Source organism: Myotis myotis, unplaced genomic scaffold (assembly GCF_014108235.1).
Source record: "Myotis myotis isolate mMyoMyo1 unplaced genomic scaffold, mMyoMyo1.p scaffold_m19_p_10, whole genome shotgun sequence".
Lineage (NCBI taxonomy): Eukaryota > Metazoa > Chordata > Mammalia > Chiroptera > Vespertilionidae > Myotis > Myotis myotis.
This window is the reverse complement of record NW_023416314.1, coordinates 61,840,052-61,861,910: the sequence shown is the minus strand read 5'-3', so window position 1 is coordinate 61,861,910 and position 21,859 is coordinate 61,840,052. Positions and strand designations below refer to the sequence as shown.

General features: G+C 40.6%; 1 protein-coding gene across 1 annotated transcript in view; it reads left to right on the top strand.

Annotated features, from left to right (window-relative positions):
• LOC118663601 (doublecortin domain-containing protein 1-like) overlaps positions 1-21,859 on the top strand; it is a 73,820-nt gene that overhangs the window by 18,543 nt on the left and 33,418 nt on the right. The window contains exons 5-11 of the mRNA XM_036323398.1: positions 1,176-1,311; positions 2,875-3,034; positions 8,438-8,596; positions 9,764-9,964; positions 15,007-15,100; positions 17,784-17,954; positions 21,489-21,674. Of these exons, the coding sequence (XP_036179291.1) occupies positions 1,176-1,311; positions 2,875-3,034; positions 8,438-8,596; positions 9,764-9,964; positions 15,007-15,100; positions 17,784-17,954; positions 21,489-21,674 (1,107 nt within the window). The remainder of the gene's footprint in view (positions 1-1,175; positions 1,312-2,874; positions 3,035-8,437; positions 8,597-9,763; positions 9,965-15,006; positions 15,101-17,783; positions 17,955-21,488; positions 21,675-21,859) is intronic.

Genomic DNA, 21,859 nt, shown 5'->3' with positions numbered 1-21,859 from the left:
GGAGTCGGTTGTTCTTGGAGACTGGCAGGCCTTGTTTTGAATTCTAATGCTACAGATATAATTTGCTACAGTTACTGTGCTGGTTAAGAAGGAACTTAATGTAGATAAATTTAATTTAAATACAAGTAGATGAGGCCACCAGGGCAAAGGAACTGTAAGTATAGGAGGGTCAGGTGGAGCCAGGGGTGATTGTTATAAGATCCTGTATGTATTTTTGCTAGAAATGAACCTGTCACTGCTCTGTATAGCCAACATGAAGATTAAACATGAGCAGTTACATGATTAGGTATGTCCATAAGAGGGAAAAGAAATCTGGTGTTCAAAAAGAAAATTTTGAGAGTTTTATCTGAATCTTCATACAGAGTATGTGTGTGATGATCAGGGAGTGGCTTCAAAACAGGCAGAATTAGGCTCCCTTGTTCTCTTACTGAATCTTTCTCAACAAATAGAAATAGTTCTCTTTTTTTACTTCAAAGAAATATGTATTTATGTAAGGCCATTTATGAAATACATATAAGCAAAATGAAAAAGTATCATTCATAATCTAGTATCTAGAAATATCCCCATTAACATTTTGGTGCATATACTGCAAGTTCATTTACATCAGTGATCATCAAACTTTTTCTGTAAAGGGTCAGATGGTATGTATTACAGACTGCATGGTCTCTATCGAAACTCTGCCATTATAGCACAAATGCAGCCACAGGCAGCATGTAAATGAACAGGCATAGCTGTGTTCCAATACAACTTTATTTAAAAACAGGCAGCAGACAAGATTTGGGTCTCAGTCATATTTTTTTGCAAAGCCCTGATTTACACCTACCTACCCCTCCTTCTCTCCTTTCCTCCTTCCCTCCTGCTCTCCTTCCTCCCTGCCTCCCTTCTCTACTTTTCTCCTTCTTTTCAAAATTATTTTAAAACACTTTTTATTTTGAAATAATTATAGACTCACAAGAAGTTGCAAAGATAGCATGAAGTACAAAACTTGAGATTCATCAAAGTTGTTGCCCTTATCAATAGTGTGTGCCTTTTTCATTGCTGAGTATTATTCCATGATGCCACAATTTAACTACTCACCTATTATAGGAAATCTTGATTGTTTTCAGTCTTGCCTACTGCACATAATGCTGCTGTGAGCAGTTGCATTTAGGATCAGAGGCTCATTGCTTCAATAGGTATACGTTTCATGTGGGGAACATTGGATCAGTCCTGACCTATCCATTGCTCATCAAAAGAAGCAACTCTTCCTGAGGAATTTAGCATCGGACATTTCTAAAATTCAAGCCTTCTGCCATACACGTAAGACAGAGGGTAAGCACTGGAGTTATTTACCTTAACGTATACAGCCAAAGTAAGTACTTGATGATAGTGCTTTTTTAAAAGAAAAAATTAGTTTGCTTAACTAGCGTGTATTTCATGCCTGCATCTTGCTGTTTAACACTTTAGACTAATTTTTGTATTTAACAGAGCTGTATATTTTCATTTACACTACACTTTGGTTGTGCAAAGAGAACATAATTTATTTTGTCTTTAACACACTGGTCTTCTTTGTGAGCCTCACGCACCCCTATCAAGGACAAGACAACTCTTCAGTCAGATTTAAATTTTATCCCATACATTAAACAGTCCCTTCAGGGCGGGAATGGGACTTTCAGATTTAGCAAGTTCCAGTCTCACTTTAGTTCCTCTCTAGGATGGAAGAAAGAATTTGGGTGCAGATCCTCTTGCTCTCTGGGCCCTGCTGACTAAAGCCCATGGCTGGGTGATGGTGTCCCATTCTTTTGGCTTAGACAATGCTTTGGGTGGGTGCTGCTTCCTGCCTGCCTAGCCCCTTCTCGGGTTCCCCTGGCCCTTGGAAGCCTGGTTGCTGGATAGTCATCTCTGCAAGTCTTTGCTACAAGACCCCTTGACCTTCATTGGGCAACCTCTTCTGGAAAGCACCCAGTAGGGTTGTCAGCAAATCCTGGGGTACAGCTGCACCTCCCAGAAACCATTTCCACATTCATATTTAAATGGCTTGTTGAAGGCTGCTTCAAGGGTAACTGCTACAGTGTCCTAAAATGAGCAGTGTGCACAGGACTTCCTTGGTGAAGCTCAGATGCTTGAAGTGAAGCCTGTAGGGGAACATGATCCCCCATGCTGGGTTTCTGCCTTCCTCCTCTTCTTACTCTTCTCCCCTCAGGCCCAGAAACAGTTGTTTGTTTTTTCAGGTCAACCTTGAGAAAGGTCAAACCTTTGATATGCTAAATGGGAGCTGAAGGCCTTTGGAAAGATCTTAAATCAAGACAGTTCATCCTGACTTTCACAGCCATTGACTTATACTCTGCTTGAAAGTCGAAACAATCCTTGTCCTCTTGTAGCATTTCTCATCTCCTCATGGTCTTCCTCATTCATTAAGGCTGCCTCAGGCACCAGGACAAAGGTTCTATATATAGAATGGCAAGAAGGGGAAATTATTAATATAATTAAAAACATTACCTTCTTGCATATTTTGAACACTGTACAGTAAGCTTTGCATGTGTGTTTCAAAGCCTTGGGGACATTCACTAAAGAGTTTGGGTCTCTACAGAATGATTTAGAGACATATATATGATAATGTAGTCCATTTAAATAGAACGTACAACTTCATTGTTTTTGGAAAAACTTAGTGTTAATATTTTTGACTAAGAATATCTTTAGAGGGAAGAATCTACAAATTAAATTGAGTGAAATCCAATGTATTCGTTTAAAACGCAATTATCAGTTACTCTTAGGATGTCTTTATACCGAATAGCTGGACATTTTCTGCATTTGTATTTTAGCATGTGCTTTCAAATTCCCAGTTCTCTGCAATTAGAACTAACCTGTCCTTGCTATGTGTGCATTTCTGCTCAGCTCTTGTTTTAGAAGTCCAAGGTGACATTGTGTCTGGAGCCAAGCTTGCTGTGTGTAAGCCCGTAGCAACTTCTGGAGAAGAGAAGCAAATTATAGAGCCAGAGGAAGAGCACATGCAAAAAAATGCTTTAACAACGGAAAGTGCTCTCAGTAAAACTCTGTAAGTGATCAGTGTGGCCAGAAAAGCTGCCTGCTTAGTATTTGAACTCAGCTCATTAGCCTGGTAACAGCACAGAGCCCAGTAGGGAGCCCATGCCAAGTGTGTGAAATGGGTGTCAGGTGAAGAGCTCATATGGAATCGGTTTCCTGGCAGCTCCACTGTTCTACAATGATCTACTTTCAGTCATTTTGGCATAATGCTACTATTTTTTAAAGGCTAGAATATTAGAATCGCAGACATTTATTTGAAGAATCCATCATGTTTTGTTTCCATAAATGTGGACCTCAGCTATGCTTAATGTAGCTTCAAGTTGGGTGCATGTTAATGTACAGCTACCATCCTGGACTCTGAAATGGCTTTCTGATGGGACTCATCTCCACAATCATCTCCTTTCAATTCACCTGAAGTTCTATCTGTGGACAATGATCTTTCTAAAACACAATCCTTTTTGTACAATTCTTTAATGGCTACCTGTGCAGACAGAAAAAATATTTAGTCTGGAATCCTGAGCCCTTCAGACCCTGGTCCAGGCCTCTCATTGACCATCCTTGGCATTCCCATGCCCGCCTCACTCTACCTTTTTTTCTTCCTGCCTATGAACTCCACCCTCCAGCTCAGCAGCTACAAGCTGTCACCTGAACGTGGCATGCTCTGAGCCACATTCCTTTCTCTCCACCTGCAGTGTCTTGACTTGCCCTGTCTTCATCCATGGAATAATTTTTCATCATTGAAATAAGTTATAGCAATGATCATAGATAGCAAGATTAACACACACACACACACACACACACACACACACACACACACACACACACACCTTTACCATACAACCACCAACCGGGGAATTCCTCTAGGGCAAAATCTCTGTCTTTTGTGAAGAGCAGGGTAAACTGACTTTAATCATTATTGAATAAATAAATGATTGAGTTTTCAAATCATAAAACCACAAAGAGTTGATCTATTGCCATTGCAGTAACTGTGAAAATTAATTGTTATAAACTGTCTAAAAAGACTGTTTCTGTCCTTAATTATAAGAATACTAGAGGCCCGGTGCACAAAAATTTGTGCACTGGGGGGGGGGGGGTCCCTCAGTCCGGCCTGTGCCCTCTTGCAGTCTGGGACCCCTCGGGAGATAACGACCTGCTGGCTTAGGCCTGCTCCCGGGTGGCAGAGGGCAGGCCCAATCCCTAGGTGCAGCCCCTGGTCGGGCTCAGAGCAGGGCTGATTGGGGAGTTGGGGCACCGCCCCCTGTCATGCACAGAGCAGGGCGGATTGGGAGGTTGTGATGCCACCCTCAGTCACGCTTAGGGTAGGGCCGATTGGGGGGTTGGGGCACCACCCCCTGTCACACTCAAGGCAGGGTCGATGGGGAGGTTGTGGCGCCACCCCCTGTCACGCACAGAGCAGGGCCAATCAGGGGGTTGGGGAGCTCCCCCCTGTCACACACAGAGCAGGGCCCATCAGGGGGCTGAGGAGCTCCCCCCTGTCACTCACAGAGTAGGGCGGATCAGGGGGTTGGGGAGCCGCCCTCTATCACCCACAGAGCAGGGCCGATCAGAGGGTTGGGGTGCCGCCACTGTCACACTCAGGGCAGGGCCAATGGGGAGGTAATGGCTCTACCCCATCACACACAGAGCAGGGCCCGTGGGGCAGGGGGGTTAGGGCGCCACACCCTGTCACACACAGAGCCGCAGGGCGATCAGGGGGTTGGGGAGCTCCCCCCTATCAGGCACAGAGCAGGGCCGATCAGGGGGTTGGGGCGCCTTCCCCTGTCAGGAACAAAGCAGGGCAGATAAGGAGGTTGTGGGCCTGCCCCCTGTCACACACAGAGCTGCAGGGCGATCAGGGGGTTTGGGCGCTGCCCTCTGTCACGCTGATCCCGGTGCCGGGAGGCCTCGCGGCTCCGCTGATCCCGGTGCTGGGAGGCATATTACCCTTTTACTATATAGGATAAAGGCCTGGTGCACGTGTGGGGGCCGGCTGGTTTGCCCTGAAGGGTGTCCTGGATCAGGGTGGGTGTCCCCACTGGGGTGCCTGGCCAGCCTGGGTGAGGGGATGATGGCTGTTTGCAGCTGGTCACACACCCTTCAGGGTGGGGGTCCCCACTGGGGTGCCTGGCCAGTCTGGGTGAGGGGCTGAGGGCTGTTTTCAGGCTGGGACTGAAGCTCCCAACTGCTCCTTTTTTTCTTTTTTCTTTTTTTATTCTGGGCCAGCTTTAGCTCTGAGGCTCCAGCTCTTAGGCATCTGCTGCTGAAAGCAGGTATCTGGTTTGTTTAGGTTCTATAATCAAAACTCTGTATCAATTCCAGCTCTAAGATCCCGGCTCGCTGAAAGCAGGTTTCTGGGGTTTTGTTTAGCTTCTATATTTGTTACAATGTTTTTTAAACTGCAGGCTCAGAGGCCGGCAAGGCAGGTGGGGAACGTTGGTTTCCTCCGTCACTGAAGCAAGCAAGCCTCATGTTAGTTTCAAGCTGCCTGGCTGCTGGCCGCCATCTTGGCTGGCAGTTAATTTGCATATCTTGCTGATTAGCCAATGGGAAGGGTAGCGGTCGTACACCAATTACCATGTTTCTCTTTTATTAGATAGGATAAACTTTTACTTTAGGGTTCAAACTTCAGATTTTGATGAGTGAGTCATCTGGTCCAATGTCCTATACCAACAGAGACACCAGAAAGCCTTTGTCAGAGAGAATGATTTGACCTACATGTCATCTTACTCAATGGTTTGGAAACTGACCACAAACCTTCCCAAAGCCCCTTTCATTCTTCTTCTAAAAGATGTATCATCTGGCCTCTGAGTTATTAGACTGCACTTGGAAAAAAAATAGAGAAACTAAGAAAAAGAACATCTTTGAGAACAAACACTGACAGTGTTCTGATTCATAGATTTCATCAGGCTTGGAGTCCTTGAGGTACAAGTGATGGAGTCCACTCAAAACATAATCCAGGAGTCTCTTGCACAGTCCAGGCAGGCCCTTTTGATACAGTGTCTTCTTGAATACTCCTAATAACAGGAAGATCACTATTTCACAAGGCAGCCCATTTTAATGCTGAAATAATGAATTAAATTATCTCTATCCTATGATTTCTTCTGTATCTCCATGCAATGCCCTATTCCTCTTCTACTTAAAAGTCCTCAAAATATTCAAAGCTCCCCATCATTAGCCCACCGGGTTATCTTTTTTCCAGACTAACTTTCATTGGTTCTTTGAACTTTTTTCAATGAGTTGATTTTAAATCATCTTACGTTAGAAAGTCACTGTAAGATTTCCCTAGACTTTCTTAGATATGTTTGGTTGGCAGTTTTCACTTATTTGGGAAGTAGTATGGCTCAAGAAGGGACATCCATAAAGCAATAGACTAGGCCATAAATATGGAAGGAACCCTTTTGATAGATGGGTTCTATGTAAAGACTTCTGGTAAAAATGGTAAGAAGCACAGTGAAATAGAAACTTTGGGAGCACTGATCTCTGCTGTGATGCCTTATGGAAGAAAAGGCTTTCAGAGCCTGGCACTGGGTTGGTGGCAGTGGGGGGGGAGGGGGAGCAGTGGGGGCACCTTCCCTTTTCCTCACTGCACTGCAGGCAGGCCCTGCCCTCCTGGTAAGCTTCCTCCCATACCACCTTTCCCCTTACTCGCTGCATGCCTGTCACACCAGTGGCTCTGTTCCTCAAATGAGACAAACATATTCTTGCTTCAGAGACATTCCATTTGTTCTTTTCTCTGCTCGGAATGCTCTCCCTCCACATCCTCACGTGGCTGACTCCTCCCCATTGTCCAGGTCTCAACTCAAACATCATCTCTCAGAGGAGCCCTCTCTGAGTCCATTCCTAAACTAGACCCCGCCCCAACCAATTTGTATCACAGTATTCTGTTTTATTCCACTTTGGCACTTATTTTGTTTATTTATTCATTTTCTTATCTCTCTGCTCTCCACTAGAATGTAAGCTCCATGAACTCTGATAAATTATGTTTTGTTTATCACTATATTCCGACACTTAGAACTCGGCAGCTATCATATAGTAAATGTTCAATAAATATTAGTGAAAGATATGAATAACTAATAATGAATAATTAGCTTTATGAATGAATGGATAAACGAATGAATTAATAAAGCCGGATGGATTTTTAAATGACCGTTTTTAAAATTGACTTGATTCTATTTCATTTGTCTGGAAACCCAAGAGCATATACTAGTAGGTAAATTCCAAGTTAAAAACAAAACATCTGGGTTTGGAGGAAGAATATTGTTTACACACTACTAAATGTGTTAAAACTAAAATGACCTCTTCCTCCCTCTTTTCCTCAAAGAAATGGAGTTTGTGGGAAAGCTGTTGTGTGTTTTTTAATTTTCAACACAAGATGGCACTGTTGTTTTTTAACAGTTACTGAGAGTTTTCATTTGAGAAGCAGCTTGTGCTGCAGTTCTGAATAAGGTCGTGATTACTCACCAATTTCATATCCACATGTCATACTTTTGTTACACTGGAAAAGTGTCTGGTCTGCTCTGCCGACACAGGAGTTGTCCTTGAAGATTTTGGCAATTTGATATTGTTTACAGTTACATCAAAGTACCACCAGACCTTGGTGGTCACAGCCTATCCCAGAGAGCTTGATTTTCACATGCGCATATTTACAGTGCTGAAATATGCTTGCTGCTTTGCCTATATATTTATCCTGCTTTCGGATGAGCAGTTCTCATGCTGTGTCGTGATTCCACAGAGTGCAAAAGTGCCCTGAACAGTGTGGCATGGAACTGGATATGTACAGATCTGTGTGGTGGCTATGCTTCCGTGCTCATCTTCTTAAGAAGCGAGAAGGCGGGCACAGTTACTCCAATGATGCCTATTTACTCTGGGTGTTTTAGTACATTTTTCTCTTTCAGAAGCTGGCACTATTAGTGCCAAGACTATGTGAGTCTCCCTAGATTCCTCTATTGAGTGGAAAAGTTAAGTTAATTAAGATTCCGTTAACGTTGTCTAATGAATAAACTTTATGAAACCCAACAATCTAGCTGTACTGTTCCAGACAGAAATATGACCCACTTATGGAACGGGTACAAGGATTCTCCGTACATGTCTGTTAGGAATTTCTTAAACTACTAAATAGTCTTAATCTTATAATTTTTGAAACATAATATATGCTCTATTTTTTTTCTGAGTAAACTTAACAAAGATGAATGCTGTTTATTATGTGATAATGGAATGTTATTTGCAATTTTATATTAAAAGATCTAAATTATGTATTAGTAGGATATGGATTTGCAATGTTAGGCATCACTATGGAAATATGATTTACGATCTGTCAGTATCCTTCAGGATGCGATCAGAATACACCTCAGAGAAAATTCTGGTAGTATGAATCCGAATTCTTAGACTTGTGTTTGTTTATGAACCTCAATAGAGATTCACATGCAAAAGCCCATCTCCGAATGAAGGCTCGTCACACGCCTCTCAAGTATGCCTGGCAGGAACCTTCTCATATCTCTGATGAGAGCGACAGTTTTCCAAAGAAGATGCAGGAAGATCTCTTAGAAAATGTGGAACCACAGAGAAAATACAGGTAAAAAGTTCCAATGGATTCGTTATACAGATTTCTAGCTGATCTTAGATTTTCTCACTTTGGGGCAAGAATATTCCTAAGGATTTGCATTATTGTTAGCTGCTATTTACATCAACATATACATTTTTGTCTTTCTTATGTTTTTGACTGAAGTATTTGCGAGTATTGACGGGAAGGTCTTTCACACTTTAGCTAAATAATATAATTTATTTTCACTGGTGTGTCTTTTCTGTTAAAGCTTATCCATCTTTGCCTCCTGAGAAGTTAGCACAGAGCTTGTATATTTGTTGAATAAATGTGTGAATAAACTTATGCATTAACATATAAGATGCCCTGATGTCTTTAAGAAATTAGTAAAATGCAATTTCTTCTTTTTAAATTTTATTATTTTCTGGTCAGTGCCCAGTGAAATGACAGCAACCTATCATCTTTAGACATTTACTTAACATTATAGCAGCTTATATGTATTAAATAGTTTTGGCACTTAAACATTTAGCATTAGTCTATGCACTATACACTAATAAATGTTTATATTAGTCTATTAATATAAACATCTACTAGTCTTAATAAATGTTTATAAATTAATTTAATTGCCAATGCATTGTGATATTTAGTATGCTTAATAAGCTTACTTAATCCCTTAAGAGCCTTAGTAAGAGATTCCTTTAAATTAACTTATTCACATATTATTATTTTATATTATATTGAGTTGTTATGAGTATGAGTTGTTAGGGAAAATTGAAAAACTAGGAGAATAATGTTCTATTTGCCAGCAGTCTAGATAGAGGATAGAAACACTCATGGTTTAAACAGAACTCCTTTATTTTTCTCTGTTTTGATTTTACATGCCTTCTTTTTTCTAACTTCTTTTTCCACTTTAACTAAATTATCTCTTCAACTGAATGTCTTTTTTCTTTGCTGATGAGTTTCTCATATTCTCTCAGATAAACATTTATTTCTGTTACTAAATAAACTCAGAATTCTACTTCGTACATCAGTGTGTGGTAGTGCAAATAGCATTGCTGCTGTCCCAAGGGTGATGGCTCACCATTATAAGTGAATTTGGTTCACAGCGGGTCTCCTGCTGACAGAACTTGCCATCTCCAGCACATCAAGGGCACGGGGTATTTCTCTGCACATAATGGGATTTTTTTTTTTTTATCTCAGCCATTCTCCAAAGCGGAGTAAATTGCAGAAGCTCTGCCACCAGCAGTTTGAATACAGAGATGGGCAAATCATAAGTCATGCGGCTCCTCAGCTAGTCCTGGGGGTGCGAGGTCCAGACCTGCATTCAGGCATGGAGGTGGTTTTGGTGGAGAAAAAAGCCAATGATGGTCATCAGCGCTGGATGCACAAGGAAGGCAGCAGGTGAACGCATTATATTTGGGGGTTAATATATCAACAAGTGAGTGGGAGACTTGCCTGGTCCCCACAGAGCAGGCTCATGTATATTTGAGGGCTTTGGATTTTCTATTTAACATAGCCAATACATTTTTATCCTACTCCCGGAAGAGAAAGAGAGCGAGAGCCAATGTAAATGCTCAGTAGTCTACACACAACTTATTTGCTATTGATTCAGAGAAGAAACATGAAATCTGACCTACTGGGTTCATAGCTTTAACTGGCCTTTGAGGTCAAGAGAAAACTGGACTCTTACCTAATTTTATTTTTATGATTTGAAGGAATAAAGTAAGACTTCCAAAAAGACATCATTTTTTAAAATTTGCTTTTCATAACTCAATCTCCTGCACCTCCCCATATACATGCCTTCCCTCCCGTCCTTCCATCAAATAGTCAACTGATATGACTTCCACTCACAGTGAAAACTAATTCTTACCTATTCAAATATATTAAGCCAATCTGATGGGGGGCCCTTGTTTGGATCCAGATTCAAGCCAAACACTGTCAGACAGTTATTGCTGAGATAATCAGAGGAAATTCAAAGCAGTCTGGGTGCCCGATAATATGAAGGAAGTATTATTAATTTTATTGGGTGTTATAAGGGTTATGATAAAAAAAAAAGAAAACCCTGATCACTGGAATATATATTGTTGTATTACAGGTAAAATTAAGAGCTATCTCAGATTTACTTTAAAATATTCCAGCAAAAGCAAAAATGTTTAAAGTTGGGAGGGGAATGGATGAAACAAGAATGGCAGAATATTGCTCACTGTTGAATCCATGGTGGTTTCTTCAACATTTCTCTCTGGTTTTTTTGTGCATGTTTGAACATTTCCTTAACAAGAAAGAAAAGAACTCCTTGGTTTTTAGATTGGTTTGCTTCAGGCTCTACCATTAGTGTTATATGGTGGGTCTCCAGGGGCCTCTTCAGTCTTTTGAAATGCCATATAAAATTTGTGTTTGTGTATTTGTGCAATACAGTTGTTTTTTTCTGGAAAGGAGCTGTGATTTTCATTGGATTCTCAAAAGGTGTGTGATGCAAAAGGTTTAGGAATTGCTGCTTTGACAGAGATTGCATAAACTTCAGCAGGGGGCAGCAGAGGGCCCAGCATGTGCCGCAAAGGAGCTAGCCTTAATCTGCTCACTGTCTGAGATGAGCAAAACTGCCAGCAAGGGAGACTTGCTGGGCTTGTTTTACAGAAAGCTGAAAAGCCAACATGTAGATGGACCTGGTGAGTGTTTTCCTTGGCCCCATTCATCCTAGCCTAGCTAAGCTGTCTTTGCAATGGGAAGCTAGGAAGCAGGTTTTTGTCCCTGTGAATGGCTGGCTTTATGGAACCAGAATGCATTCATTCAGCTATAAAGAATTTTTCACAGGCAGTGTTTTAGGTTTAAGAACAAAACAGATAAATATCCCTGCCCCTACAGAGCTGGTACTGCCCCATCTCTACATTTCTAGAATTTAGCACCTTACTGCCTTGCCTGTCTGTGTTAATAGTACAGGTCCTGCTTGAGCCTCAGTTGGAATTCAAGCATGGCTGATGAACTGGGGTGAACACATATGGGAAATGTGACCCAAGAGAGGAGAAAGCCAAGCATGATGAGTTTAACTCAGGAACACTTGTTCATTGGAAGAGAGGACAGTTTCTGGGTCCTCCTGAGTGTCTGGCACTGGTTTCACTTTTCATCTTCATTGCAGTAGAGAAAGCAGGAGGAGGGCATGGCTATTTAAGTGAAAATAAAAGAGAAGTTTGCCTAAAACTCTGAAACACTGGACTATGATCAGCACCCCTTTGGAAAATGTAACCACATGTAACATGAAAGAGAACAGCCTCTTCCGATGTCCTTCCACTTTCCAAAACACTCTACAACTTGGCCTTCTCGAGGCCTCCCCATGTCAAGCCGTACAAGAGAGGGACCATTGGTGGGAAATGGTGGTATTGATTGATCTCTGGTGGGAAACTCCAGAGTCTGAGAGAAGAGATGGAGCCGTGAGGGGGAGGGGCAGTGAAACAGGATTTGCTCATGAGCACATTGGCCACCATCTGGAGACTCCACAAACATTTGGACAGAGGTTTCACAGAAGTCTGGATGATTAATTGTGGGCACGATTTAGAGGAATATATGTCCTGTGGCAGAAGTGTGTCTGCCTAGTGACAGTAATTCTTCCTTTCACATTTCCCCTTGGCATCTTGCTGTGTGTGTTTGGGTTTTTCCCCCCCGCCTAATTGGGTATTGAAATTCATCGGTTCTGATTAACTGGTAAGGCCTGGAGAACCTTGATTGCACTGTGTAGCAGAACCTATAGAAAATTCATTTATGTGAACCAGTCTTTTAATCCTCCTTATTTTGCCCAGGCAATACGTTTACGGTTAGGGAGGCAACTGCCCTTTCAGTATTTGGAATAATAGGGTGGGGGCAGCGTATCTCACTGCCAACATTGTGGAAGGTACTAAGGGGCATCCCTGTGCCAAGAATTGTCTACTTTTAGTCCTTTCATTCAGGCCTTGATGGGATAACACATCGTCTCGGCTGGAAGGGCAAGAAGTGAGCAAGGGGACCCTGAAAGGCACAGGAAATTGCTAGCGTCTCAGTTGCTTGGTTTTCAGCCCCACAGAAGAAGGTCCAGATCAACTTTTGAGATAATCTGGCATCTTCCTCCCATTTTCTCTGGCGCAATCCAAGTTAATCATTTGGTCTCTAAAGGGAAATATGAAAAAATATGAAGAAATCCTCAGGGATGAAAATTCCCTCAACAGCACTCAAGGTTATAGAGGGGGATATTCAGCATCATGGAATTTGGAGCTCAAAGCAATCTTTAAAACCTTCTAGTCTTAGTCACTAGTCTAGGTAAACTGAGGCTCAAGGAGATGAAGTGACTTGTATGTGTTCATAGCATGGGTTAATGAAAGAGACAGTGGTATTGTGCTGGGTATTGCTGGGACACAGAGTGATTTCTCACCTTGCTCTTTGGCATGCAGGGGGTTTTGTGTAGAGCTCTACAAGCTCAGGCTTCCTGCAGAATATAAGCATTCCTGCTGTGGGCAAGCACCAGTTAGCTGCATTGTTCAAAAGGAAAAAGAAAAACCAACTCTATGATGGCTGAGCAGGGCACTGAAGCCTGGGGAAGTTGCTATATCTATTCTAGTCATTCTAGTCAGCAAAACACAGAGATAGCTAGGTAACTAATATTGGCATCTCAATAGGTTGCTGCAGAAATATATGCTCATTCATTCATTCATTCATTCACATACTATTGAATGCCAATAAGAATGCAAGGTGCAAAGTCCGCAACATGCTGAGGCTGCAGAGATGAGCAATATAGAATATCAGTTCCCTTGCCATGTACACCATCTTCATAAAAGCTAAGAAGGTATTTGATAAAATTGAATATCCACTTTGGATTTAAAATGATACTTCATTAACTAATAATAGAAGGAGGAAACACATTGTAAGATTAATAGTGATTATCTTGTAGAAGTCAGAGTAATGTTTAAAATTGTGTTATAATTTTACTATAGTCTTCAATATTTTGTATATTTTTACAATGAGGATATATTGTCCTATGTTCAGAGATTTAAATTAGAGACCTGGAATTTTTTCAGTCTTGAAAGGAAAAATATATTACTTTTATAATAGATCCCTTCTCTACTCCCACATCATTAAATTTTATGTTCAGGAGGAGTTGTATTTTCCACAGCAGAAATGCCACTATTGATCTATAATGTAACTATGTTGACAGAGGGAAAGAATTGGCTCTTTCCATACAGACAAGAGCCTAAAATGTTCGGTTTACTTTTGCTTTTAAGTGATGCAAGGAAAAGAATTTGAAGGTTTTAGCTCAATAATTTTCATTTTGTTTTCCACTCGAGGGTGGCCTTATGTTAGTTCCAATAAGATCACATAAAAATATTCACCACATACCTTGGACTTTTAGGGAAAGCTCCTTTAGAAAAAAATAATTGAGGGAAATCTATAAAAAAAAATCACAACCATTAGTAAGAGTCACTAATACGAGTACTATGCAACAGACAATATTCATTGCATTTCATATGCATTAACTCATTTAATTCCCATAATCATCTGATGAGGTATTACCCCATTTTACTGATGAGCATACTGAGGCAGAGTTGTTAGGCAGAGCTGTGGAGCTACTGACAGGTGGACCCAGGACTCAAACTTAGGCACTGTGGCTCCCACTCTGATACACTGCCTCCCATAGCAACTAAATGGGGGAGGAGAGAATAGCAGTCTGGGTACAATCTGGAGGCAGAAACCGTACAGTGATTTAAACAGGAGAAGTTTAACATAATTGATTATTAAACAATGATAACAGAGTAATTATTGGATATTTAAACAAACATACATTCTATATGATACTGTAAGGCTGAGGGAGAGTATGCAAGAAAGGACAGACTTGGACTTGGGCCCCTCCCCAAGGCTAGAGTTCAAAACCCATTCGAAAGGTATGGTTGCAGCCCACTGGCTGGCAAAGAAAGGTGCTGGTTTGCCTGGCCAGACTTTGTCTTTGGCTGCAGGGCAAGCAGCAAGCAGCCCTCTGGAATATAAATGGGGGTGTAACTGGTTGCTGGGCACATGGGCATGTAAAGGGAGTGAGGGTGCTGGCGTGGCAGAAGGCCTGGAGCGTGCAGGATCTGTGTCAGGAGAGCCTCAAGCAGGCGATCATAAGGCCAGGTCAGGGCTGGGAAGGTGCCGAGGGACCACGCATTCTGGGCACCTGGTTGGGGAAGAGCATCACTGGATATCCCACTCTCAATTAGGGACGCCATACACAGCCAGAAAGAGGAGCCCCTTCTTCCTGCAGTGCTCTTCCAGCACTCTCTGTGAGAACCCTTAACATCGTGCCTGCTGTACTAGTAAAATGGGAGAAACACTTAGAGGATGCACATCCATTATGGAGACAAGAAGTAACACACCAATAAGTGGCACAGAGGGAGCTCTAAGCTGGTCATGCTGCTGTGTAATGTGCCTAATCCTGTTTTCCCAAGGACCTTTCACCTGGTGAGGAACCCAGAGCTTGTGCTGGCTGTGTCTATGACCAAGACGGGGAATGAAGTCTGCAGCTATCCAGTTATTGTTCAGGTAAGATATATATATATACTAAAGAGTAATCATGGCCCTTTATTTAGTTAAATACAAGTAAAGCTCCATGCGTCCTTGGTGTGGAGAAAGAAATTGGATGTCACAGAATTCTATCTTGAATGCTATTGCTAAAATATTTACAACCGTCTGCTTAGATTTCAAATTGAACATGTTCATGTAGCTCTTAATTTAGTTTTATCCAACAGATGGTGGTTGTGGGCTTGCTGTATGTCAGGAGCTATGCTTTCTACTTAAATCAATTCCAATGGCAAGCACGAGCAATTGTCCCAGCAGCATTCACATAGCTTGCAGTCTCAGTGGTGGGTACAGTCAGTGGAGTGGCTGCTAGATGCTCCATGTGTTTTAAGTTCATTGGCAACTAGAGTGAAAGAACATGGTCAGAAGGCTCTTCCTGAAGGATGTGAGCTCAACAGTGTTAATTCTAATGACACTTTTAACATGCTTTTTACAAATATTTATAGCAGCCAAACAATTTTTTGAGACTCCAAAGAAGTCTAGCTTCATTTACATTTTGGGCAAACACCTGGGCAGGTCTTTTTTGTTGTTTTTGTTCATGTTTGTATGTTTTCCTCATTTACTTATTTATAATCAAAGACACTCCTAAATAAATATGTGTTTATGTGTGTTTTTCTTGTTAGGAGGGAAGAAAGTTTAGGAGCCTCCCTGCTCTGAATTTACTTTCTGTATCCTCCACAATCTTTACCTTCTTTTTGGTGAACAGAATATATTGTCTCCAAGTAACATTTCTTTTATCCCATGTTTTTAATAGCGATGAATCCAAAGTTGGGACAAAGCAATCTGGACAAATATCAAAGCTTAATTAAGTCTTCTATCCTGATGATAAATATGGGCTTAAAATTTGTTCTAGGAGACACAGTATATATAGCATCACATTCCTCCCTGTCAGGTGCCTCTTTGGCAGCAAGATAAAAACCTCATGCAGATGCAAATTTAGTCCCTTAATCAGTTTCATAAAATTATAGAAATGGATGTTTCCCTTAAGGTTTCCATTTTATAAGAAATGAGTTTGATACCAAGATAATTTGTATTGATTTTCAAGATTTTTTGTTGTTGTTGCTGGTGTTTCATTTTTATTTCTTGAAGCAATCAGTTTGTGGTAAAATATTAAAGTTCAAGTAAATAAATAAAAATGAGGCATGTTAGGTTAATCTTACTAGGCCCCCCCTCCCTGTTCCTTGAAATATAGTCTTTATTTTTCATACCTCTGAGGGATGCCCTGTTATCTGACCTATTAAATCCATTCCTAAGGTTCATTTATTTTCCTCTTTACTATCAATCTCTCCTTGATAAAGTAAGTGTTATTCATTATAAAGTTCCTCTAGGTGTCATATGTTTAGTTGGAACTAATCTGGTTTAATTTCTCTTAAATGGAAACAACTTATTTCTTTACTTATGCTTGAACCAAGTTATATAATTTAAACAAGTATGCTATTTCCATTACATATAAAGCTGAGTGCATTCACATTTTAAAAAATCCTCCTTGATGACCAGTGAAATGTAAATTAAGATATCAGCAAGGTATTACTTTTCATTTACTAAGTTGAAGATGTTTTGGCAAGAGTGTGAGGAAAACAGGCCATTTCTTATACTATTGGTGGACTTGTAACTACAATAACCTTTCCGGAAATTATTGGCTGTGATAAAGTTCAATATTTAAAAGTGATTGTGTTCTTTTATTTACAATTCTACCTGAGAAGTTTGTTTTAAAGAAGTTTTAGATTTACACAAGGATTTATCTGTATAATTCTTTATTGCTTTTTTTGCTTACAGTAAGGAAAACTTGAGAATCTACATGTTTAATTTTTAGAAAGTGGTAAAATAAAATATCCCTAAAAGCAAATAGTATATATATCCTTAAAAAATGTTAAAAAAAAAAAAAAAGAGTCCTGGAATATTGTTAAGTAAAAACAAAAACAAAACAAACCTAATGCAGTTATCAAATTGTATATATTTTGTGATCCTATTTTTATAAATTAAAGAATGCATATTTATAAATATACTAGTGCCCCAGTGCACAGATTCATGCACATTGAAAGGAAATTAATTAGAAAGTGGCCAGCAGAGCTGGACACACCCTGGAGCCAACCTCCTGCGGTCCCTTCCCACCAGCTGCACCTGGGACAATGCCATGGTTCAAAGGGCATCTGCCAAGTGATCAGGGTCCCTCCAGCAGGCGGGGTCCCTCAGCCTGGCCTGCAGGGATTGGGCCGAAACTGGCTCTCCGACATCCCCTGAGGGGTCCCGGATTGTGAGAGGGCTGTTCTCAGGTGACGCACTTCAGAATTGGTTTCCCACCTCTCTGGTTCTGGGGTGCATTATCTGAGAACCACCACTGCCGAGTCACCACAGCTGCCAAGTCACTGCAGCTCGGCAGCTCCTGCATTGAGTGTCTGCCCCCAAGTGGTCAGTATGCATCATAGCAACCGGTCGGATGGTCACTTAGCCTTTTATATATATAGATGTTTATAATAATCAAATATCAGATATGTAGTATGTAATAATCAAATATGTAGTTACAACTACATAGCAGAATGAGTAACTATCTGTACTTTCTGAATTTATGCAATGAAAACTATGGCTGCCATAGCCAAATCATAAACTCTTCCATTTGATTCCAGATTTTGTCTTTTTTTCCCCCCAGAAATATAAGCCCTATAACAATGGGACTTCCAATCAAAAGTGGAATTACATTGAAAATAAGAAAACTTTTATGGCCTTCCATAGCACTGCATTGGATAAGGAAATCACAGCCGCAAATTATGCTGGAATTTGTACATCCTCTGTAGTTAAAGAAGAAAACATTGATCAACCAGTAAGTGGTTCCTTCCTACTGAGGATAAAATAAAAAGGGGGAGAGGGAGTAATTTAATAAAGCCAGAAATTATCTTTATAGAAAACTTATGGTCACATAAATTGAGCACTGATTTGTAAATGAACTCAGGGATTCTGGGTGGGAAAGAATGAGGGAATATTGATATTACTCCCTACTTATATGGTTCTGATGGCTCCCTATCACCAGCACCATCTTTGGTTCATCATCAGTTCACCAGAACACACATGAGGGAGGACAATCACACATACTACCCTCCACAGGTGTGCCTGCCACACCAGATGTCACTCTACTCCATAAAGCATCCTAACATGCAAATGAGTGTAAGTGACTTTAACTATATTACACTATACCAAGCATGGGCCTATGCATTCAATACATTCTAATTTGTAAAGAAAATAATTTATCAAGTTTGGTCCTTTAATTTTTATTAGTAAGGAATTACTTGCACTGTGCTTTACAAATATCTAAGATATTGTGGGTCAGTGAGTCAAGCTGCCTTGATGTTGTTGCTGACCATTGGCATACCTGAAATCTCATAAGGCACCTATAAGACCCTCCACGACCCTCTTTACTCTGCTTCTTAGATGTCTCGAAACTGCTGCTGCTGCTTTTTTTAAAATTGTTTTATTGCTTAAAGCATTACAAAGAGTATTACATATGTCTCCTTTTTTTCCCGCCCTTAACAATCCCCTGGCCTCCCCTACCCCCCAGTGTCTTATGTCCATTGGTTATGCTTATATGCATGCATACAAGTCCTTCAGTTGATCTCTTACCTCCCCCCCCTTCCCACCCCTCAACCCTCCCCAGCTTTCCCGCTGTAGTTTGACAGTCTGTTCGAGGCAGCTCTGCCTCTGTATCTATTTTTGTTCATAAGTTTATAATGGTCTTTATTATCCATGAGTGAGTGAGATCATGTGGTATTTTTCCTTCATTGACTGGCTTATTTCACTTAGCATAATGCTCTCCAGTTCCATCCATGCCATTGCAAATGGTAAGAGTTCTTTCTTTTTACAGCAGCATAGTATTCCATCGTGTAGATGTACCACAGTTTTCTAATCCATTCATCTACTGATGGGCACTTGGGCTGTTTCACAGCTATGGTGAATTGTGCTGCTATGAACATATGGGTGCATATATCCTTTCTGATTGGTGTTTCTGGTTTCTTGGGATATATTCTTAGAAGTGGGATCACAGGTTCAAATGGGAGTTCCATTTTTAGTTTTTTGGACTTCTGCTTTTTAAAAATAATATATTTTTATTGATTTCAGAGAGGAAGGGAGAGGGAGAGATAGACACATCAATGATGAGAAAGAATCATTGACCAGCTACCTCCTGCATACCTCCTACTGGGGATCAAGACAGCAACCCAGCATGCGCCCTGACTGGAATCAATCCTGGGACCCTTGAGTCCGCAGGCTGACACTCTGTCCACTGAGCAAAACCAGCTAGGGCCTGCTGCTCCTTCCTCACTTATCATTTTCTAGCTCCACTGAATGAGAGATGTCCAGGAGTACCATGCGATTTTGCATCTCTCTGGTTTTGACTGTGCTGTCCCCTGTACCTCTTTCTATTTTGTCTGTGAACTCATACCTGTTAGCAGATACACTGTCAGAGTAGTAAGACTGTCTTAAAATGAAACAAGTCAACTTGGAAAGGCTCCCACTATCCAAAGATGAACCATTTAAGCATTAATATGCTAATTAGTGCAGTGGATTGACATACATCAGATATATTTAAATCCATACTGATATTAAGCAACAGCAGCAACAACTCATTGGTCACAACTAAATGATGCTATGAAAACAAATTCATTACTTTAAAAGTGGAAAATAAATAATCAAGCTTTTTTTTCTTTATTTCCTCAGGATAACAAAATATTGGGTGAGAAGTTTCACTTTATAGAAATACTAGAGGCCCGATGCACGAAATTCGTGCAAGAGTAGGCCTTCCTTCCCCCAGCTGCTGGCACCAGCTTTCCTCTGGCACCTGGGACCCTCGCAGTCCCAACTTCCTCCTGAAGGTTGTCCGGAAGGACATCTGGTCTAATTAGCATATTACCCTTTTATTATTATAGATCCTTGCTAATGAGTGAATTGGCACACAATTCATCATGAATACCATGCTTTTCTATCTAAATGATTCTTTCTGTATGTAATATTCATTAAGTTCCACCCGAGAGGGGATATTTAATTTTCTGCTTTCCAGTAACTTGTAGAAAAGTGGAAATCAGATGTGCTGATAGAGAAATTCATAGTGAAATTTGAGAGTGACGTCTTTGAAAGTATGATGTCAATGTTGACTTTGAATTGAGATAGCTCTATGTACTTAAAGGAGTGGTTGAACAGAATGGAAAAGGCAGAACAGCCAAGAGCTTGGAATCAGATGTCACGGTTTTATATCTCATCTCTGCCATGTGCTACTTGGGTATCCTTTTCCTCTCTGAACTTCCATTTTATCTTGTGTACTAGTACATTGAGTCTGGTGGTACTAACTCTGACTGTATGTAACTTTCAGCCTTGTGAAGAACAAAGCCAATTAGAGAGTCTATGTGAAGGTACTTTAAAATGTTATCATGGACATTTTCATGCATATGCAAAGTTGAGAGATTAGTACAATGAATTCTCAGGTACCTCTCATCAAAATTCAACTCTTATCAGGCTTTAGAAACATTTACAACCCCCCAGACATGATATCACTTCACCTCAAACATAAGCATGCACCTCTGAAAAATTTGAACATTTTCTTACATAATCATTATGCCATTATCACATCTAACAAAATTAACAATAATTCCTCAAATGCTCTGTTCTTAATTATATTTCCCAGGTTCTCCTACAAAATTCTTCTTATGGTTGGTTGGTTTGAGTCCAGGTAGTTTTATTGTGGCCATCATTGCAAATAATCAGCCACATTTTCTAATGGCCAAATATCAGATGTATAAATTGGTGCTCCTTTACTCCACAGGTGCTCCCTTACTCCAATGAGTTGTGCTTTTGTTGTTTGTTAGGGTTTTTTGTTGTCGTTTTTAGCATCATTATGAACTCACAGGATTTTTACATATTCAAACATATTCTGTGTTTTAGTTATCATTCTTTTTGTTGCTTTTAAATTGTCCCACTTTGGGCCTGTGGAGACTCTTTATGTTGGCTCCTGTATGTTTTTGACACGATTCCATGATGATTTTTCTTTCTGGGCACCACATGATATCCCTTGCTCATTTTGTGTATTTCTTGCCCCAAATATGGAAGTAGCCATTCCTCCAAGAAACTCTGATTCTGGGCAAAAGTTATACACATTATGTTGAATTGTTATTGTCTCTAAGCATTTTTAGTCAACAGAGTTTGGAAATATGTTCTCTTTTAAAAATATGTGTTTATTAGTGAGCAAAATAATACATTCATGTTGTGATTTCATTCGGGAATTATAAAAATGCTTTATTTGTAAAGTGTTCTTCAAAAATGCTGCTATAATTTAGGTGTTTCTATGTAAAATCACCTTTGTCCCTCTTTTTAGGGATACTATTCTCTCACACCTTCTGGAAAGAAAAAAATGACACTGTGCCTGGCCTGTGGACGATCCCTGAGAGGAGAGAAAGGACTGAAGCAGCTGCCTGCAGGGCTGCCATTCGTCTGTGCCTCAGGCTCCGAGACCCAGAGGCCCTTCTCACGAGGGCCTTTCAAGACCATCCGTGTGGCCGAGGTGTGTAAGGATCTGAGCTCTGCTAATACCTACATGGCATCACTTTAGAAACTTTGATGCACTCATTATCTGCCTTGCACTCAAGTTCATCTCCAAGCGTCCAATTCATCTTCCTCTGATGCACCTTTACCATTTCACCTGCATTGATTTTTTCTTTCCCATTGTAATTTAAAATACATTGTCTA